Here is a 16,175-nt window from a genome sequence, read left to right as displayed (position 1 = left end):
GCCTGAGTTCTTAAAAACCACCATAATATATAATACTGCCTTCAGCTTTAGTAGGTTTTTGGCCTTTGTGGAGGATCAGAAGGTAAAATAAAAGTGCAAACGTCATCCAGCATCAGGTTAAGTTGGGAAGTAGGTAGAATGTGTCTTCGAAGTATGCTGACTTGCCCATCCCACAGTCCCCATGTTCAGAATGCCTCCTGTCTAGAAAAATGTAATATGATAGTATGTTACTAACACTTCAATGTGGATTATTTTAGTATATTATCCCTTCCTAAAGTATTTGCATTCTAAAAGACCCAAGGAATGACTCTCTCATATTTATGAGAAAGACGGCTACACTAGGGTACTGCAGCTGACCCTGTGGGTTGATGAACCCAGCACCCCATAAGCAATTCCCTTCTTCCTGTCTACCTCTACCATAGAATCAGAAAAAGCCAAAGATCCCCTTTCCCACGCTGCCTTGTAGCTTGGGTTACCAATGAGTGGAAATATAATATGGGCTTTCTAGGAAAAGTTTTGCTTTCCTGATGAAAGGGATAGATGTTGCTGGCACGGCTCCCCTCATCTGCAGCCCCGCCCCCCCCCGCCTTTTCCCTCTGTTGAACATGAAAGTGATGCCTGCAGCTGTGGTGGCCAACTTGTGACCATGAGATGGCAAGCATGAGGATGAAAGTGAACATGGTAAGGATGGCAGAGTGGGAAGCTAGAAAGACCTAGAGCTCTGACCACATCACTGAGTCACTGAACCAACCCCAGCAACTACCCTCCTCCAGGGGTCTTGTTACAGGAAAGGAAAAAACCTCGCCTTGTGCGTGCCAACGCTAGTTGTCTTTTCTGTTACTCGAAGCCGAATACGTTCCGAATGGATTGAGGTGCCTTTCAGCTCGCTATAAATAAGGCAACTACCCAGAAATAGGGACATGGGCACTAAGAAGGAGAGAAATTCCTCTGATCCCCCCACCAGACACACACACACACACACACACACACACACACACACACACACACACACACACACACACACACACACACACTATCACCATGGTGAGCACCTCCAGGGGAGCCATCCCAGGAGAATGGCATTTAACTATAGATATCCAGTAAACCTGATGCATTGCATTTGGAGAGAAGAAGTGCAGTGCTCGTAGTTTTAAATGAAAAGGTTAGTTAGAGCTAGGAGACTTTGGAGAGCAAAACCCTTTATTTGTTTATTTTTGTTTCTGGTGAGGTTTATTACCTTTTAAAGAGAAATGCTGTTAAGTTCAGGACCTCTGAGAATGACCATCTGTCCCATACTTTCTAGGACCACCCTGGAAAATATGAGGCATATTGTCCCTTTATCTCCACAAGTGTGCTGCTTTGGTCTATTTGTGGAGTCACAGACTGAGATTCGGAAATCTGGCTATTGTTCTTAAAAGCTCAGTTATTTATGAACCCCCAGGAGCCAGGTGATCCCTTATCCTTAATGGCACTTACTGGTGTGGACGAGTACTTTCAAAAACTCAGAGAGACATTGACTTTGTAAGCAACCTCTAAGAAAGATCTCTGGCCAGCTAAAGACAACTCGAGCAAAAAGGTGGTGCTATATATTATGGCAGCTGAATACTCCTTTACAGCCCAGGGAGAACAATTGATGAATTCATTCATTTAACTCATGAATTTCCCTTTATTTACACTTTAAACAAACATACCAGTTGTCTGCTTAGCTAACAAGCTCTGCCTTCATTATAAGCCATTAGTGGCTAGTAATAATTGAAACTGTGTTTGGATTTTAAAAATACAAAAAATCCAATAAATTCCACCCTTAGTGATATGGAATTGGTAGTAACTGACTTGAAGTAGGCTAAAGTTTGTATCTTTGCTCTCTCCATGAAGCAAGAGTTGCTAAACTATTTTATAGCCATGAACAAGTTGTTTTGCTTTTTTTTTTTTTTTTTTTTGCGGTACGCGGGCCTCTCACTGTTGTGGCCTCTCCCGTTGCGGAGCACAGGCTCCGGACGCGCAGGCTCAGCGGCCATGGCTCACGGGCCCAGCCGCTCCGCGGCACGTGGGATCTTCCCGGACCGGGGCACGAACCCGTGTCCCCTGCATCGGCAGGCAGACTCTCAACCACTGCGCCACCAGGGAAGCCCCATGAACAAGTTTTATAGTAGAATTTTTCAAAAGAAAAACTAAACAAGAGGTTAAATCCACATGTCTGTAAGGAGTCAGGCAGCAAATATAAATGAGTGCATGGGCACAGCATCCTTTAAGATATACTTGGTCTTCTCTGCCTACTTTTGATGGAGATGTAGATAGAAGAAATATTTCACTTTTCTCTTAATCCTGCTATAGGAAAGGGGTGGAGGGAAGCACGTATAATCACATATGATTAAAAATGACAAGTGGAGTCAGCCAGTGGTGGGGAGATAGGGGAGAGTGAGGGGGAGCTGGGGAGCCCAAGCCCCCTCTGAAAGGGTCAGCTGCTGTTTAGCTGCAGTTACTACATAGGAATGTGAGCCTAGTGTAGTATCTTTCAAATTTTAAATAAAATTAGAAAATCTGGATTTCTAGGTGAAATCTTCCTATTTATAAATTTTGGCAATGGATTTCTTTGTCTTTAAGTTAAAAACGCGTCTGTCAAAGTGTAGATCAGCGGCTCTCAGGGTGAGGTCCCTGGATCAGTAACACCAGCATCACCTGGAAACTTCATAGAAAATGCAGATCTCAGGCTCCACCCAGACCCATGAATCAGACTCTTGGGAGGTGTGGGCCCCATGATTTATTTTAACAAGCCCTCCAGGTGGGTTGCCAGGTTTGGCGATATTGCATGGGACACACACTAAAAACTTTTAGTTATTTCTATGAAATTCAGATTTAACTGAGTGTCTAGTATTTGTCTAACAACCTACCTTTAGGTGATTCTGAAACACGCTGATGTGGATCAAGCAAAACATGTGCGCGAGCCAGGCTGCCTGTATGTGATCAGCTTTGGCACATACCAACTATGGGATCTTGGACAAGCAGTATAACTTCTCTGTGGCTTAGTTTACTTGTGTGTAAAACGGGGATAATAATATCTCCCTCACAGCGTTATTGTTAGAATTGAATGAGTTAGTGAACATAAAGTCCTTAGAACTGTGCCTGAGAGAGGGTAAGCGACGTCTAAGAGTTTACTGTCATCAGTACTTTATTTTTCCTTTTCTTTTTCTCCACCACCATCATTGCAACTGTCAGGGAATACTTGAACTCAGCTTCCTTCAATTCTCTTATCCTAGATCCAACTTTGATTTCGTGATAGAGCTGATTCTGACACCCTAAGCCCTAAGGTAGCTCTGGTGCTCGTTCCTACCCAAAGTAACCTCCTGCTTTGAAAGCTAGTTGACGGTGTGGCTGTCTGGCAGAGGAAACGCGTGTGTCCTTCCACACCAGCATCTGCTTTCAGGGCTCATCCTCTCAGCCTGCAGTGCCCTGCGGTATCCAGGCCTGTGGCTGTAACGAGCAGCCTTTGTGCTTCATGTGTGCCTCCGCCAGCCCCCAGCACAACACTTAAACACATTTCTGACTACATCTTGAGTTTTCAGACGCCCAGATTGCCTGACTGGGCCACAGGTGCTTGCTCTCGGTTGTGGAAGCAACTGATGGCCCCCTCACCAATTAAAGTTCTGAGTACGCTTTGGGAATTCCCCACCATTTCTTTCTTTAGACTTGATTTGTGGACCCAGAGAGTGCTTGCACTGTATTTCAAAGGAAACCCATAACCGCACTGCTCTTACTGCGGGTGGTGCAAGCTGCCCAAAGGTCTCCCTTCATGAAGCAGCTTTCCAAGCTTCCACATGGCCACAAATGACAGACTTGTACACACAGCGAAAACCAACTGGATGAGCTATTATGGTTCTCAGTTGCGCCATATTATTGCTGTTCTGGGAATGAAGCAAAATGCATTATTTTATTAAATAAAGATTTTCCCTGTATCATGGTAGAGGCTAATTTTATTAGCTCTCTTTATGGGAACAAACATCATCACCCCGGTTGGGGAGGCCAGGAGGGGGGGCGGGGGTGAGGGAGCAGAGAGAATCACATTTTGTCATCCATGTGCTCCAGTGGAGGCTGCCAACACGTTTTAATTGGTAATTACTTACCAGAAGAGTTCTCCAGATCCTGCAGAAAATGCACAGCTCTCAGTGCATAACTCATTTAGAGATGATTCAGAAGACCTCTTCAGCTCCAATAAATATTGTTTATATAGTTGGGTATGGGTGTGCCCCTGGTATCCCAAACACCAGAGTGTTCAGTAACTTAAAAAAAAAAAAAGTTAATTCTTTCTTCTCCCCGGGAGCATCCAGAGACTCCTTAGGTTGAACATGTACCTTAAGATTCCGAAAGAAAGGAGTCCGAATCTAGAGTTGGAAAATTCAGTCCAATACTGGTTTTTGTCTCTGAATCTTTAGCTTTAAAACCTGAGACATCCACTTGAAACTTCATTTAGCTTTTTGGGTGAGCATAACCGTGAGATGCCAACCCTGCCACCTTCCTCAGGCAGGGTAGCCTGAGTTAGGTGTAGCCAACTACTAATCATCGACTGCCGGAGCTGCCTTCACTTAGCACGCAGGACTGAGATCTAGAAATCCAGCTCTAGGGACGATGCCTGCACACAGAAGTGAAGTGTCCGCTCTGCTTATGGCTCTGCTGATCGCCAGCTGAGCAGTCCACCAAAGGCGGTCTCTGTTGTCTAGAGTCAGAGGTGGTCTCCATGTTTTGTCATGGCCATGCTATTAATTTTTACTCTTAGCAGTAGGCCAAGGCCGGCACTAAACAAAATTATGAAGCTGGCAAAAATATTTCGGTGTCCCCAGCGGCACCACTTTCCCCCTCCTTATACCTCAGGAGGAGCCCCCTCTCTCCTCCCAGCTGTCATCCGTGCTCAGCTTTGGGGCCTTTCCCTCTTTTCTGTGAGCAGCCATGCGGAACCTGGTGGGATCCAGACGTTACACCTCAACGTGCCACGAGGCCGTGCGCTTCTCCTCCTAAGATAACTGCTTCAGACCTGAGATGATAAACTTGTAGCTCCTGTCCATAGGTTGGTTTGCTTTGGCAAAACGTTTTTTAAATGTGTTATCTACTTCCCCCTATTGTTTCCTGCTTTCCTCCCGTAGTTACCTATTTCCTTATATTGTTATCACTCCCCTGATCTCGTTATCTACTTCCCTCATCTTGTTCTCTACTTCCATCTTGTCATCTACTTCCTACCTTTTGTTACGTGTTTTCCTCATTTTATCTGTTTCCCCACCTCTCATTACCTATTTCCCCATCTCCTTACCCACTTCCCTCTATTGTTATCTACTTCCCAACTTTTGTTACCAGCTTCCCCCATCTTATCTACTTCCTTCATCTCATCATCTACTTTCCCATCTCCTGTCTACTCCCCCCACCTCTTTGTCTACTTTCTCATCTTTTTTCTACTCTCTCCACTGAGTTATCCACCTCCCTCATTTTGTTATCTTCTTGGCTCCTGTAGTCCTTTGAGTTTGTGATCGCTTTGAACCATCTCTTCTTAAAAAAAAAAACAAATCAGAGGATTTTTAGGGCAGTGAAACTACTCTGTATGATACTATACTGGTGGGTACATGTCATTATACGTTTGTCCAAATCCACAGACTGCACCACACCAAGAGTGAGCCCTAATGTAAGCTACGGACCCTGGGTAATGATACATCAATGTAGATTTATCATCTGCAATAACAAATGCACCACTCTGACGGGGGAGGTTGATAGAGGAGGAGGCTGTGTGTGTGGCGGCAGGGCATATGGCAAGTCTCTGTACTTTCTGCTCAGTTTTGCTGTGAACCCAAAACTGCTATAAAAAATAATGTCTCTTCAGGAAAAAGAAAAGTTAGGCTTTAACAAAAGGGGGTGGGAGGTAGAGGCTGGGGAGAGGCAGTAGGCAGTCTGGCATGTTGTCCTTCCTGGGCTCCTGAAATCGTACCCTAGGGACTGACCCTTGCACCCTTGCACCTGCTTGTCTAAGCATCCCTGTGCAGTGGCCCACAAGGGACCTGGCATAGGACAGGGTTAGGAAGAATGGTGTTGCATTCAGGAATTTAGGCTCTTGGGGGGGCTTCACCAGAGGAGTAGTGATGCTCCCCTCTCTTTCCCCCTCTCCCTTCCTTCCCTACCTTCCATCTCACCAGAAAGAGGCCAAAGCTTTGCTGATCACAAGGTCTGATAACCTCCGGTCAGTTCTAGCTGGGTCCTGGGGTGTGGCTGGTCGCTCCCCTTGGGTGGACTCTGAAGATGGAACACCAGGGAGAACAGTGAACATTGTACCACCGGCTTGAGCTGGCACGGAGGAATGGGAGCCCTGAAGCCACAGGTCTAAACCCAGCGACCCTGGGCAGAGTGGGTCAGAGTAGGACTTCAGGGTCAAGATTGCGTGAATGGAAATACCAGCTCCATTACTTACCAGCTGTGTGACCTTGAGCTAGTCCTTTTACCTCTCTGTGCTTCACTTTCATCATCTGTAAAATGGGGCTGATAATGAAATCTATCTCCTGAGATGATGTATGTAACATATAGTGCCTAGCACATAGCAGATACTCAAGCATTTGAGTCTTTCAAAGACGTATATGTTTCTGGTAGAAGTCTCTGGCCCTGGGGCTTCCCCTCAGTCACTCTCTGCTATAGTCATGTTGGCAGTTTTAGCCAAAATTCATTCAGATAAGTGAGTAGATGTTTTACTGCCTCTTTGCTATTTAGAATTTTTATTTTTTAATTTTTAATTTTTTGGCCGCGCTGCATGGTCTGCAGGATCTTAGTTCCCTGACCAGGGATCCGACCTGGGCCCCCTGCAGTTGGAAGCGCGGAGTCCTAACCACTGGATCGCCAGGGAAGTCCCGCTATTTAGAATTTTTAAAGGAAAACATACACTAACTAACATTAGCTTTTTCTCTCAAACCTAGATCCTTGTGTTGATCCGCTGTAGTAAGTTTTCTTCCAGTTTTTAGATCTGGTTTCCCCCTCAGGCTACCGAAAGGCCCATATCCCCATATCTCCTAAGGCACCAGTTTAAGACTACAACATGTGGCCACAGCGCGGGATGCCTGATGGAGCAAAGGGAAGGTTACTAGTCTCCGCTGAGCAGTCTCAGAGCCAGAGGGGAGCAGAGGCCCTCCAGGTCGTCTGGGCCATCCCTTTGCCTTTGGGACAACAGACACATCCCCTACCTTAGACTGCATCGGGGAGCGGGGCTAAGGGATTTCATTGCACGGGTGAAGGGGCCGGAGCCGAGCGTTTGGTTTGTAAATGCACCGAGTGAGGTACTGGTACAAATCACATCACACCTTACTGAGGAAGGGAAAGCACGTCCTGAGTCTAAGGGACAGCTAACTACGATTCGTCCTCCCTTTCAGATTGCCCCAGAGTACTATGAGTCTGCCTTTCAGTCATCCAAATTAAATTTGCAAGTAATTAAGTCATGCAAGTAAAAGTTGCTTTCACATGATTATGAGGCCCTTAGAACTCTCCAGTTTAAGTCTGAAAGTACAGGAGCCTGAGTTCCCCTCTTTCTTTGTTCTTCTTTCCTCTCTCTAATGGGCTATTGGGCTCCACATGTTGAGACTGTGAAAAACTTTGAACCCATAAGAAGTTCAAGCTTGAAGAATATGTGTCTGTTTCCTGGACAAACCTCCAAGAATCTGTACAAAAGGTGAATCTGCTCCCCCTGAGGGGAGTTGGGATCTACTCCAGTGTAATGGAGGGGTGGCCTGGAGCTCTTCTTGTCCTTAACCAAAAGCAATTTCCTGTCCTCCTGGTCCCCCTGCAGCCTGCAGGGCTGGAGCCCCCAGTGCTGTACCTCTCCCTGAGCAGCAAGGTGGGCCACGCTGGTCACGTCTCCCTGGACAAAGGAGAAATAAATCACACTCCAGCCCCTGCTTAAGATCTGATGAAATTCCCCATTTCCGCTCCAAATTGAATTCCTCCCGAAGGATTGGAGCAGCTCCCGTGTAATGAAGGCACTCCTTCCTCCTCTGCTAGAAGCATGTTTTAAATGAACTGACACAGCCTTCTAATCTGGTTGGGGAGGTAGCTTTTAGGAACAATCTTGAGAAACTGTTTTCAGACCAGAAATGATATTTTTAATCTTGAGGGGCAAGGCGGCAGACAGACAGTACCACGTGGCCTTTGTCGGGAGGCAGCCCCGCTGCTGGTGGTCTCCTGGGAAAGAAGGAGAACACGTGTCCTGCTGTCGCTCTGCCCACCCCCCTGCTCTGCCCTGCTGGCCTCCTAGATCACTTGCAGTGAAAGAGAATTTATGATGGAGAATACAAAACAAGAGGGCTTGTACTTTTTGAGAGTTGAAAATATTACTTTCCCACCCATCTCTTATTTGGGAAAAATGATCAACTCTGTGATTTAAAAAAAAAAAAAAATCAAAACCCAAACCAAAAACCTTCTTTAGGATGAAGATGTCATTGAAGTGATTATCTTCCGTCCTCTGTAACGATGATGAATCAACAATTTGGCATTTGTAGAGGCAGTTGACACAGGCCCTTTCAGGGGAAAAAGGGAAAAGAAAAAAGAAAACCTGTTTTCAAATAGGGCCTGTCAGAATGAAGGCTGGTGTCCCGCTGCCTGATTAGGACCATGAATAAGATTCTGAGAACTCAGAAAGTGTGAGGAACCCAGGGGTAAAACTTATAAATCAAGTGTAAGGTAGGAGTAGAAAATTCTAAACATTCATTTTGTTTTGAAGGTGGGCATGAAGGAGATTATCTGCTGGTAGAGAAATATTTAATATTATTCCTTGAAGTGAGTTTAAGAGCATTATACCTTTCTTCATTCATTGTTGGAAAAAGCAGTTTAAAAATTCTACTTAACATGAAAAATCCTGACACTTAGGTTCAAAAGGAGAGGAAGAAATTCTCCTAGAAAAAAAAAATTCTATGGGTCCTTTTATGCCAGAATTTTGTTAACAACCCTTGAGAAAGGTTCTCAAAACCTTACTCTGTGTTTTTAATTCAGTTTAAGAAAGAACCTATTTCGCTCATAGAAGCTATGACCCACAGGTAAAACCCAACCTTAGACGACAAACTCCGCTGCAGGAGGATTTGGGGTCTGGTTCTCAACTGGAAAATTGCTTTTCAGGGAGAAGGTCATGTTTTCCACTGATAACAGGGTCATTTATATCAAGTGAAACGCACATCCTCCGACCTAGGAGGAAGTTTAAGCTTTGGTCTTTCTCAGAAGACAGGAGGAAATACATTTCTCCCTGGCTAGGAAGAAAGTATTGAGGATGGGAAGTGGGAATTCAGGCACCATTCCAGCAATGCCAGGGTCTGTCCTGAGCCCAGCCAAGGCCAGAGTGGAATCTCCAGAGTACTGACAGGTGGGGAAGGAGGTCTGGTGGAGACAACAAAGACTGTTGAAGGGGAAAAACTACAGGACAGGAAAATGAAATGCCATCCCCCCCACACACAGCTGGTTTTGTGCCTTCCTTCAGGCCCTTGCGGACTTTGATATTTGCATAAAAGAGCCTGGCTCGGCTTCCACGCTGGGACAAAGCAGCGAGAAGGTCGCCGTGGACAGGGCAGCCTTTTTCTTCGTGAACAGTCTCGCTGCCATGTCACGGTCATCAGCGTGTGTACACTTCCTGGGCTGCGGGGTCTGCTCAGCTGTACCGTCTCTGTAACTGCGTGTGCACCGTCTGGGTCTCTGGCCAGAAGACCTTTCCAGCGCAGGCTGTCTGTGAGCCTGTTTACAAAGCCCGGAGTTGCTTCTGTTTTGCTTTAGCCAAAAGGGTGAAGTGCTGCCAGCAGTATGTCTGGAATGTTATTTACTTGGTACATTTCTGTGGCTTTTCTTTGCAGTGCTGCACATGCCAGAGCAAAGGGTTATTTACTTGAAAATGCCAGGTTTTGCAGTTTGTCTTCTCCGTGGGGCCACTTTCTCAAGAAGAGGAAGTTTAGCTCCTGGGCCTCTGTTTCCTCCCTCCCTCCTTCCCTCCCTCTCACCCTTTTCCCTTTCCTTCCTGTCTGCCTTCCTTCCTTCCTTTTTTTTTTTTTTCCTGAGTTAGTGCTCTGAACTTCTGTTGTTTGCATCCTGCATCGCACCTTTGTATCCTAAATGCCCCAACTACACTTTTAATTCCTGGCGTTTCTGGTGGACTCTGCCGGGATCCTGGCTGACACCTTCTCATTTGCGCGCCTGCCTTGTTATTATTTCACATGAAAGCTGTCTATTTTGGCACACATGACTCCCGCGCTTTCAGTTGAGCTCTCTGAGCTGAACGGGCGATGCTGTGCAAGGCAAGTACAGGTGGGGTTTTCTCTACTGGCCGCCGTGGGGGCAGAGGACAAAACCGCAAGCCGTCCTGGCTTGCGCAGAGCCCACACGATGGCAAATGCATGGCTTTTAAAGGAACGAACCAGTGTGTGCAGCTTCTTAATTTGGAAGGTTTCACGACTGCTTTTGTTCAATCGATGGAGGAGAGTGCTTTTTTTTTTTTTTTTTTCCCCGGTACGCGGGCCTCTCACTGTTGTGGCCTCTCCCGTTGCGGAGCACAGGCTCCGGACGCGCAGCCCCAGTGGCCATGGCTCACGGGCCCAGCCGCTCCGCGGCATGTGGGATCTTCCCAGACCGGGGCACGAACCCGGGTCCCCCGCATCGGCAGGCGGACTCTCAACCACTGCGCCACCAGGGAAGCCCGAGAGTGCTTTTTTTTAAAGAGCAAATTCTTCATTCATAAGACGGTAAACGAGTCCTGTATAAATGAGAAATACCGAAGGTGGAAGCACAGGAGGTATTTCCTTTGCCTCTTCTCTCTTCAGCCTCCCTTCTTCCCATTCCATCAATGCAATTCTAATCATGGTATTTGGGGTTTTAAAAGAAGGTGTGGGAAATGAGATTAGATAAATCTCCCAGGCTGGTGCCAGCCCTGGAACCATTTGCACACCTGAGTGAGTTAATTCCCTTCTTTCTCTCTCTGCTTAGTTTTATGTCATGGGAACGTATAAGCATCTATAGATAGAAGATACCTTTGAAAACCTCGGCCTCACAGAGACTCAGCCTTTATCAGAGTCTCTTGAAACTTCACCCACCCATGGCACCTAGGAGTTTGCTGCCTCTGTAACCACCCTCAGTCTGAACTAGGAAATGTTTGGTTCCATTCTTCTCGGCTTTCCCCATCCTTCTGCATGACTTCTCACTTTGTTTGTAAGCTGCTCGGATTGTTTGGCTGAAGGCTCTTCTTTGATCACTGTCTCGAAGGCATGGGCTTCACATTCTCACACCTGCTCTTCTTTTACAGTCCAGATTTCAGGGTAAGTGCTTCCATCGCCTTGTAATTTCTTCAGTGTGAAACCTCGGTGCAGGTTGCTTATTACAGGTAATAGCTGCTTGATGACGGAGACGACTGCTTGGCAGAAAAGGCAACCTGAACCTCTGCCAGGAACTTAAGCTGACACTTTATTTATTTCTAAAAGCACCTAAGCTGCGAGCCCATTGGTCGTGATCTAGCATGCACACGATAATAACAGGCTGGCAGGGCTGAGAAAGCCAGCCCTGGGGGCGGCTGTGAGGACAGGCCCTGATAAGACTGTGTGTGTTTTCTCCCCCATGATCCACAGCCCACACCTCGTCTTCCTCTCTCAGAGCACCTTGACTGGAATGAGCCAGTTCTGTGGGACCCGTCTCTGCCATGAAATTGCTCACGCCTGGTTTGGCCTGGCTATCGGGGCCCGTGACTGGACGGAAGAGTGGCTCAGTGAAGGGTTCGCCACTCACTTGGAAGATGTATTCTGGGCCAAGGCGCAGCAGGTAGGTTTCAAGTGCACTAAGCATTTCACTACCCAGAGTCAAGTTGAACTCAGAGTCTTCCTATTCAACAGATAGGTATTGAGTGCTCATTATGCACTTAGGCACTTGTTCTATTTGCTTTGTAAATGGGAGGAGAGTCCTTGCTCCTCACGGCGTTCATGGTCTAGCGATGAGAGAGAGAACAGATACACGACTACATCTTTAACATGTAGTGATGAGTACTGTCAAGAAAATGAAGCCGGATAGGGAGAGGTGGGTTTAGTGCTGTTTTAGAAGGTGCTTGTCAGAGAAGCTCTCTGATGAGGGGACATCTGAGCAAAGACTTGAAGAAAAGGTGGTACTGTGCATACTCAAGCACTCCTTTGTGGGATGGTTGTGGTGTGTTTTGTTTTATTAAATAATGAGATGAAATTTTAAATCAAGAGTCATGATCTCAGATGTCTGCTGGCAAGTAATAAAGAATGAAGCAGTTGGTGTTATAGATTCGGGAATAGTAAGGACTGTGGCAAACCGGAAGCTTCTCCTCAGCTCTAACCGATTGCTGTCATGCTGAAAGGAGGGCTCAATACAACCTGGACTTCTAGTTTTTTAAAGGAAATTATGACTCTGGATTTTTATGTGAAATTTACTCATTTAAAAACTATGCAAACCAAACATACACTGAGGCCAAACCTAGTCAACACACTCCCAGTTTGCAACCTCAACTTTTTTTTTAACTTTATTTTTATTTAAAAATAATTTTAAATTTAGGTAAAATTGACCTATAACCTTTCACTAGTTTTGGGTGTCCAACATAATAATTCTATGTTTGTATACATTGTGAAATTATAACAAGTCTAGTTAACATTAGTCACCTTACATAGTTACAGTTTTTTTTCTTGTGATGAAAACTTTAAGATCTACTCTCAACACTTCCAAAAATGCAATACTGTGTTATTAACTATAGTCACCTTTCTGTATATTACATCCCCAAGACTTGTTTATTTTAAATCTGGAAGATTGTACGTTTTGACCCCTTCACCCACTTCTCCCACTTTCTGACCCCTGTCTCTGGCAACCACCAGTCTGTTCTATGGATCTGTGGGCTTTGTTTTTTACAACCTCAACTTTAAAGAATTAGCCACCGGCAATAAGGAAGATATGGCAGCTAACCGGCTTCCTGCTTATTTTCTAACTTCTAATATTTGGCTACTTCTGTTCCCTACCGTCTCTACACACTGGACTACTTGACTTTTTCTGAAATTCCCAAGTTTGTGCATATCTGCATGATTTTGTCCAAGTTCCTTCTGCCTGTTGAAATCCTATTTATCTTTCACTAGCAGCTCAAGGTCACCTTCCCTTGATAGCCCAGACTGTTCATCTCACTCACAGTTCAATAATACTCTTGTAGAAACTTTGGATTTCCACCTGTTTTTTCTCACTTTTTTCTTCTTCTTTCTATCGTCACGACTAGACTGTGACTCCTTTCAAAGTGGCACTGTGTCTTACTCATCCTCCCCCTTTCACACCTTGGCTGTAGAGCTAGCAGTGTGCATAGCTGTGTCCCCCTCCACACAGAATCCTGTGGAGAGAGGCCACCTGGAAGGTTCTCGAGCAAAGGGGCTGGGTTTGGAGTCGGACCGGACTTGGAATCCCAGCTTTGCTGTTTACAGTAGGTTATGTAGCCTCCCTGAGCCTCAGTTTCCTCATTTATAAAATGGGTATAGGAATGCTTAACCTTGCAGAGTGAAAGGGATAGTGTGTGAATGAGCTTAACACAGTGCCTGACACGTGGAGGGTGTCCAAGAAATACCAGTTCTCCTTTCTTGTTCTCTTCCTCTTTGATTTTGCCACCACGTTGCACACAGTAGGCATTCAGCCAGGATTAAATAGGTTTAGTGTAAATGTGCCTCTTTCACCATCACTTCCCTGAGGTACTTCCATCCTGAGACAATCAGATTTATGCTATTCTTCATAATCCTGAGTGTATGTCAGGCATCTGCTGATCATCTCTCTGTCCTTTATCTCCTGAATCCCCAAAGAACGCTCCCCCTTTATCCTGCCCCTTGCCTGTACCTCCTGGAATCTCTTTGCTTGTGTCCTCCCTCCAGCTGCCCTACCTTACATCTGTCTCTACCAAAAAAGGCACGATGCTGGCCTGGCTGCATCTCACAACTGCACAACTTCCATGTGTCCATTCTGTGCTAGATCTGTAGGGATAAAAGGATAAGACTACAACTCTGCTCTGAAAGAGGTCAGAGTCTAATTTTGAAGATAAGGAAAGCACACAGTAGAAGGAAGAAGAAAATAAGTTACAAAAGAGAGGTAAACACCAAATATTGTGGGAGTTCACAGGTGGAAGAGGCTGGGTATGAGAAAATCCAGAAAGCCTTCTTGGAGGAGGTGACTTCTTGTGGGTCTCAAAGGGAAAGTAGGAGTTGAAGTTTCTCTACCCCTCCTTTTCCCTTAACCTGGAGAAGGGGGCAATCCACCTCATCGTCCTTTAAGGTACACGCAGTAAGTCTTCAATATGTGAAAACATGGACATCCCTGAAATGAAGTGGCCATTCTAGAACCAGCACAAAGTTGGGAAACATTTCCAGAGTACATCCATTGCTCTGGCCCCTTCCTTGAAGGTTGAGTTAGACTGAGCGGCTGATGGTCCCTGACAAGTGTTCACAGCAAGGCTCCCAAGCAGGAGAGGAGTGCTCCTTGGGGCAGGAAAGGGTGGGCCACCTCACGGGACTCCCAGTCAGCAGGTCATTTCATCACTGAACAGGGCGTGAGGGTGCCGTGTTGCTTTGCTGCCCAGGAGACTGCATTGTGCAGCACCGAGCATTAGCAAGTACAGCAAAGGGGAGTGAGAAATCTTTGAACTAGGAGATAGAAACCCACATTCCTCTCAGAGTGGCTTTCTGTAGGGAGAGGTGAATTGAGTTAGTGGCAAGTTGAATCGTATAACTTGTCATCAACTTGGAGAAAGTCTAAACTCCTTCACAGCTGTCATAGTCAGCTTGGTCTGCCATAACAAAGTACCACAGACCAGGAGACTTAAACAACAGACACTTGTTTTTCTCGCAGTTTGGGAGGTTGGAAATCCAAGACCAAGGTGCTGACAGGCTTGGTTTCTGGTGAGGCCTCTCTTCCCTGGCTTGGGAAGGGCCATCTTCTCACTGTGTCCTCACATGGCCTTTCCTCAGTGCACACATGGAGAGAGAGTTTTAGTATCTCTTCCTCTTACTATAGAGACACCAACCCTATTAGATTAGGGCCCCATCCTTTTGAACTCATTTAACCTTAATTACCTCCTTAAAGGCCCTATCTCCAAATACAGTCACAGCTGTGATTAGGGCTTCAGCACATGATTTTTGTTGGGGAAGGGGACAACACAACTCAGTCCACGACAACAGGACACACACAGTGTCTTGATCACCTGGCCTCTGCCAGCTACTTGGCACCTCTGTCCCTCCCTGGCTGGCATCCTGCTCCCTGCCTGACCCTAACCCTCACCATTTTTAAAACATTTCACACTCCTGCCAGGCCCCACGAGCTTTGTACATGCTTTCCATCTTCCTGAAATTCCTCCTTCCCTGGCTGGCTCCTGCTTTCCCTGGGGAACACCTCTTCAGGAAAGCCTTCTGACCACCCTGGTTGGCCAGGTGGCAACTGGGTTCTTCCTTAACCCCTGCCATCACTGAATTCTGATGGTTACTGTGCTTATCTGTCTCCCTGGACTCCTCACATTCAGAGCTGTGTCCATTATGTCCTCAGGGCCTAGCAGAGAATCAGTAAATATCTGTTGAGGGAACTATTAGGGACCTTTAATTCCCAGAAATTCCTGTAGACACTGACAGTTCCCTCCACAGTGGATGCTCTGCTGCCCTCCCTTGTGGGGTTACAGCCATGGGGCCTTGTGAGCACATCGAGTGACAGGAGCCAATTCTGACCAGTAGGGCAGGGTGTGATGGCCTTCCCCTCCCCAAGAGTGAGTCCAGGCAGTGCACTCTTCCTGGTTATATGCAAACAGAATCATCTGGGTTGCATTAGCTGGCTGCACTGTAAACAGCCCTTAACAAAACTGAGGGCTGGAAAAAGTAGGAGGTAAATGGAGGGGACCTTTCCCACCCTGTGCAAGAAGACAAAGTAGGAAAAGGCTGGATGGGATCAGAGTGGAAATGGCTCCCTAGGGAGGTCTGCTCTTTCCAGGCCAGGGGTGGAGGTGAGGGGGCAGGGGGAGGTTCCGGGGCCAGGAGGCACCTCCCAAACAGGCAGCGCAGGAGTGAGGGCTGGTTCTTTGTTTGAGGACCTAAGAGGCCCTTTCTGATGGAGCGCAAGGTGCGGCGGGGACTGTCTGTGCCATCCCCCCTGAAACAAAGCCAGCTGCTCCAGTGGTGGCTCCGACT

General features: G+C 46.5%; 1 protein-coding gene across 2 annotated transcripts in view; it reads left to right on the top strand.

The window, feature by feature from the left end:
* Positions 1-16,175, top strand: part of AOPEP (aminopeptidase O (putative)) — a 359,010-nt gene that overhangs the window by 196,466 nt on the left and 146,369 nt on the right. For both annotated transcript variants that reach the window (XM_079927637.1, XM_079927636.1), the window contains one exon: positions 11,604-11,793. In XM_079927637.1, the coding sequence (XP_079783763.1) occupies positions 11,604-11,793 (190 nt within the window). The remainder of the gene's footprint in view (positions 1-11,603; positions 11,794-16,175) is intronic.

The sequence above is a fragment of the Stenella coeruleoalba genome (genome assembly GCF_951394435.1).
Source record: "Stenella coeruleoalba genome assembly, chromosome: 7".
Classification (NCBI taxonomy): Eukaryota; Metazoa; Chordata; class Mammalia; order Artiodactyla; family Delphinidae; genus Stenella; species Stenella coeruleoalba.
The sequence above is the reverse complement of the archived record's forward strand: the minus strand, read 5'-3'. Positions and strand labels throughout refer to the sequence as shown.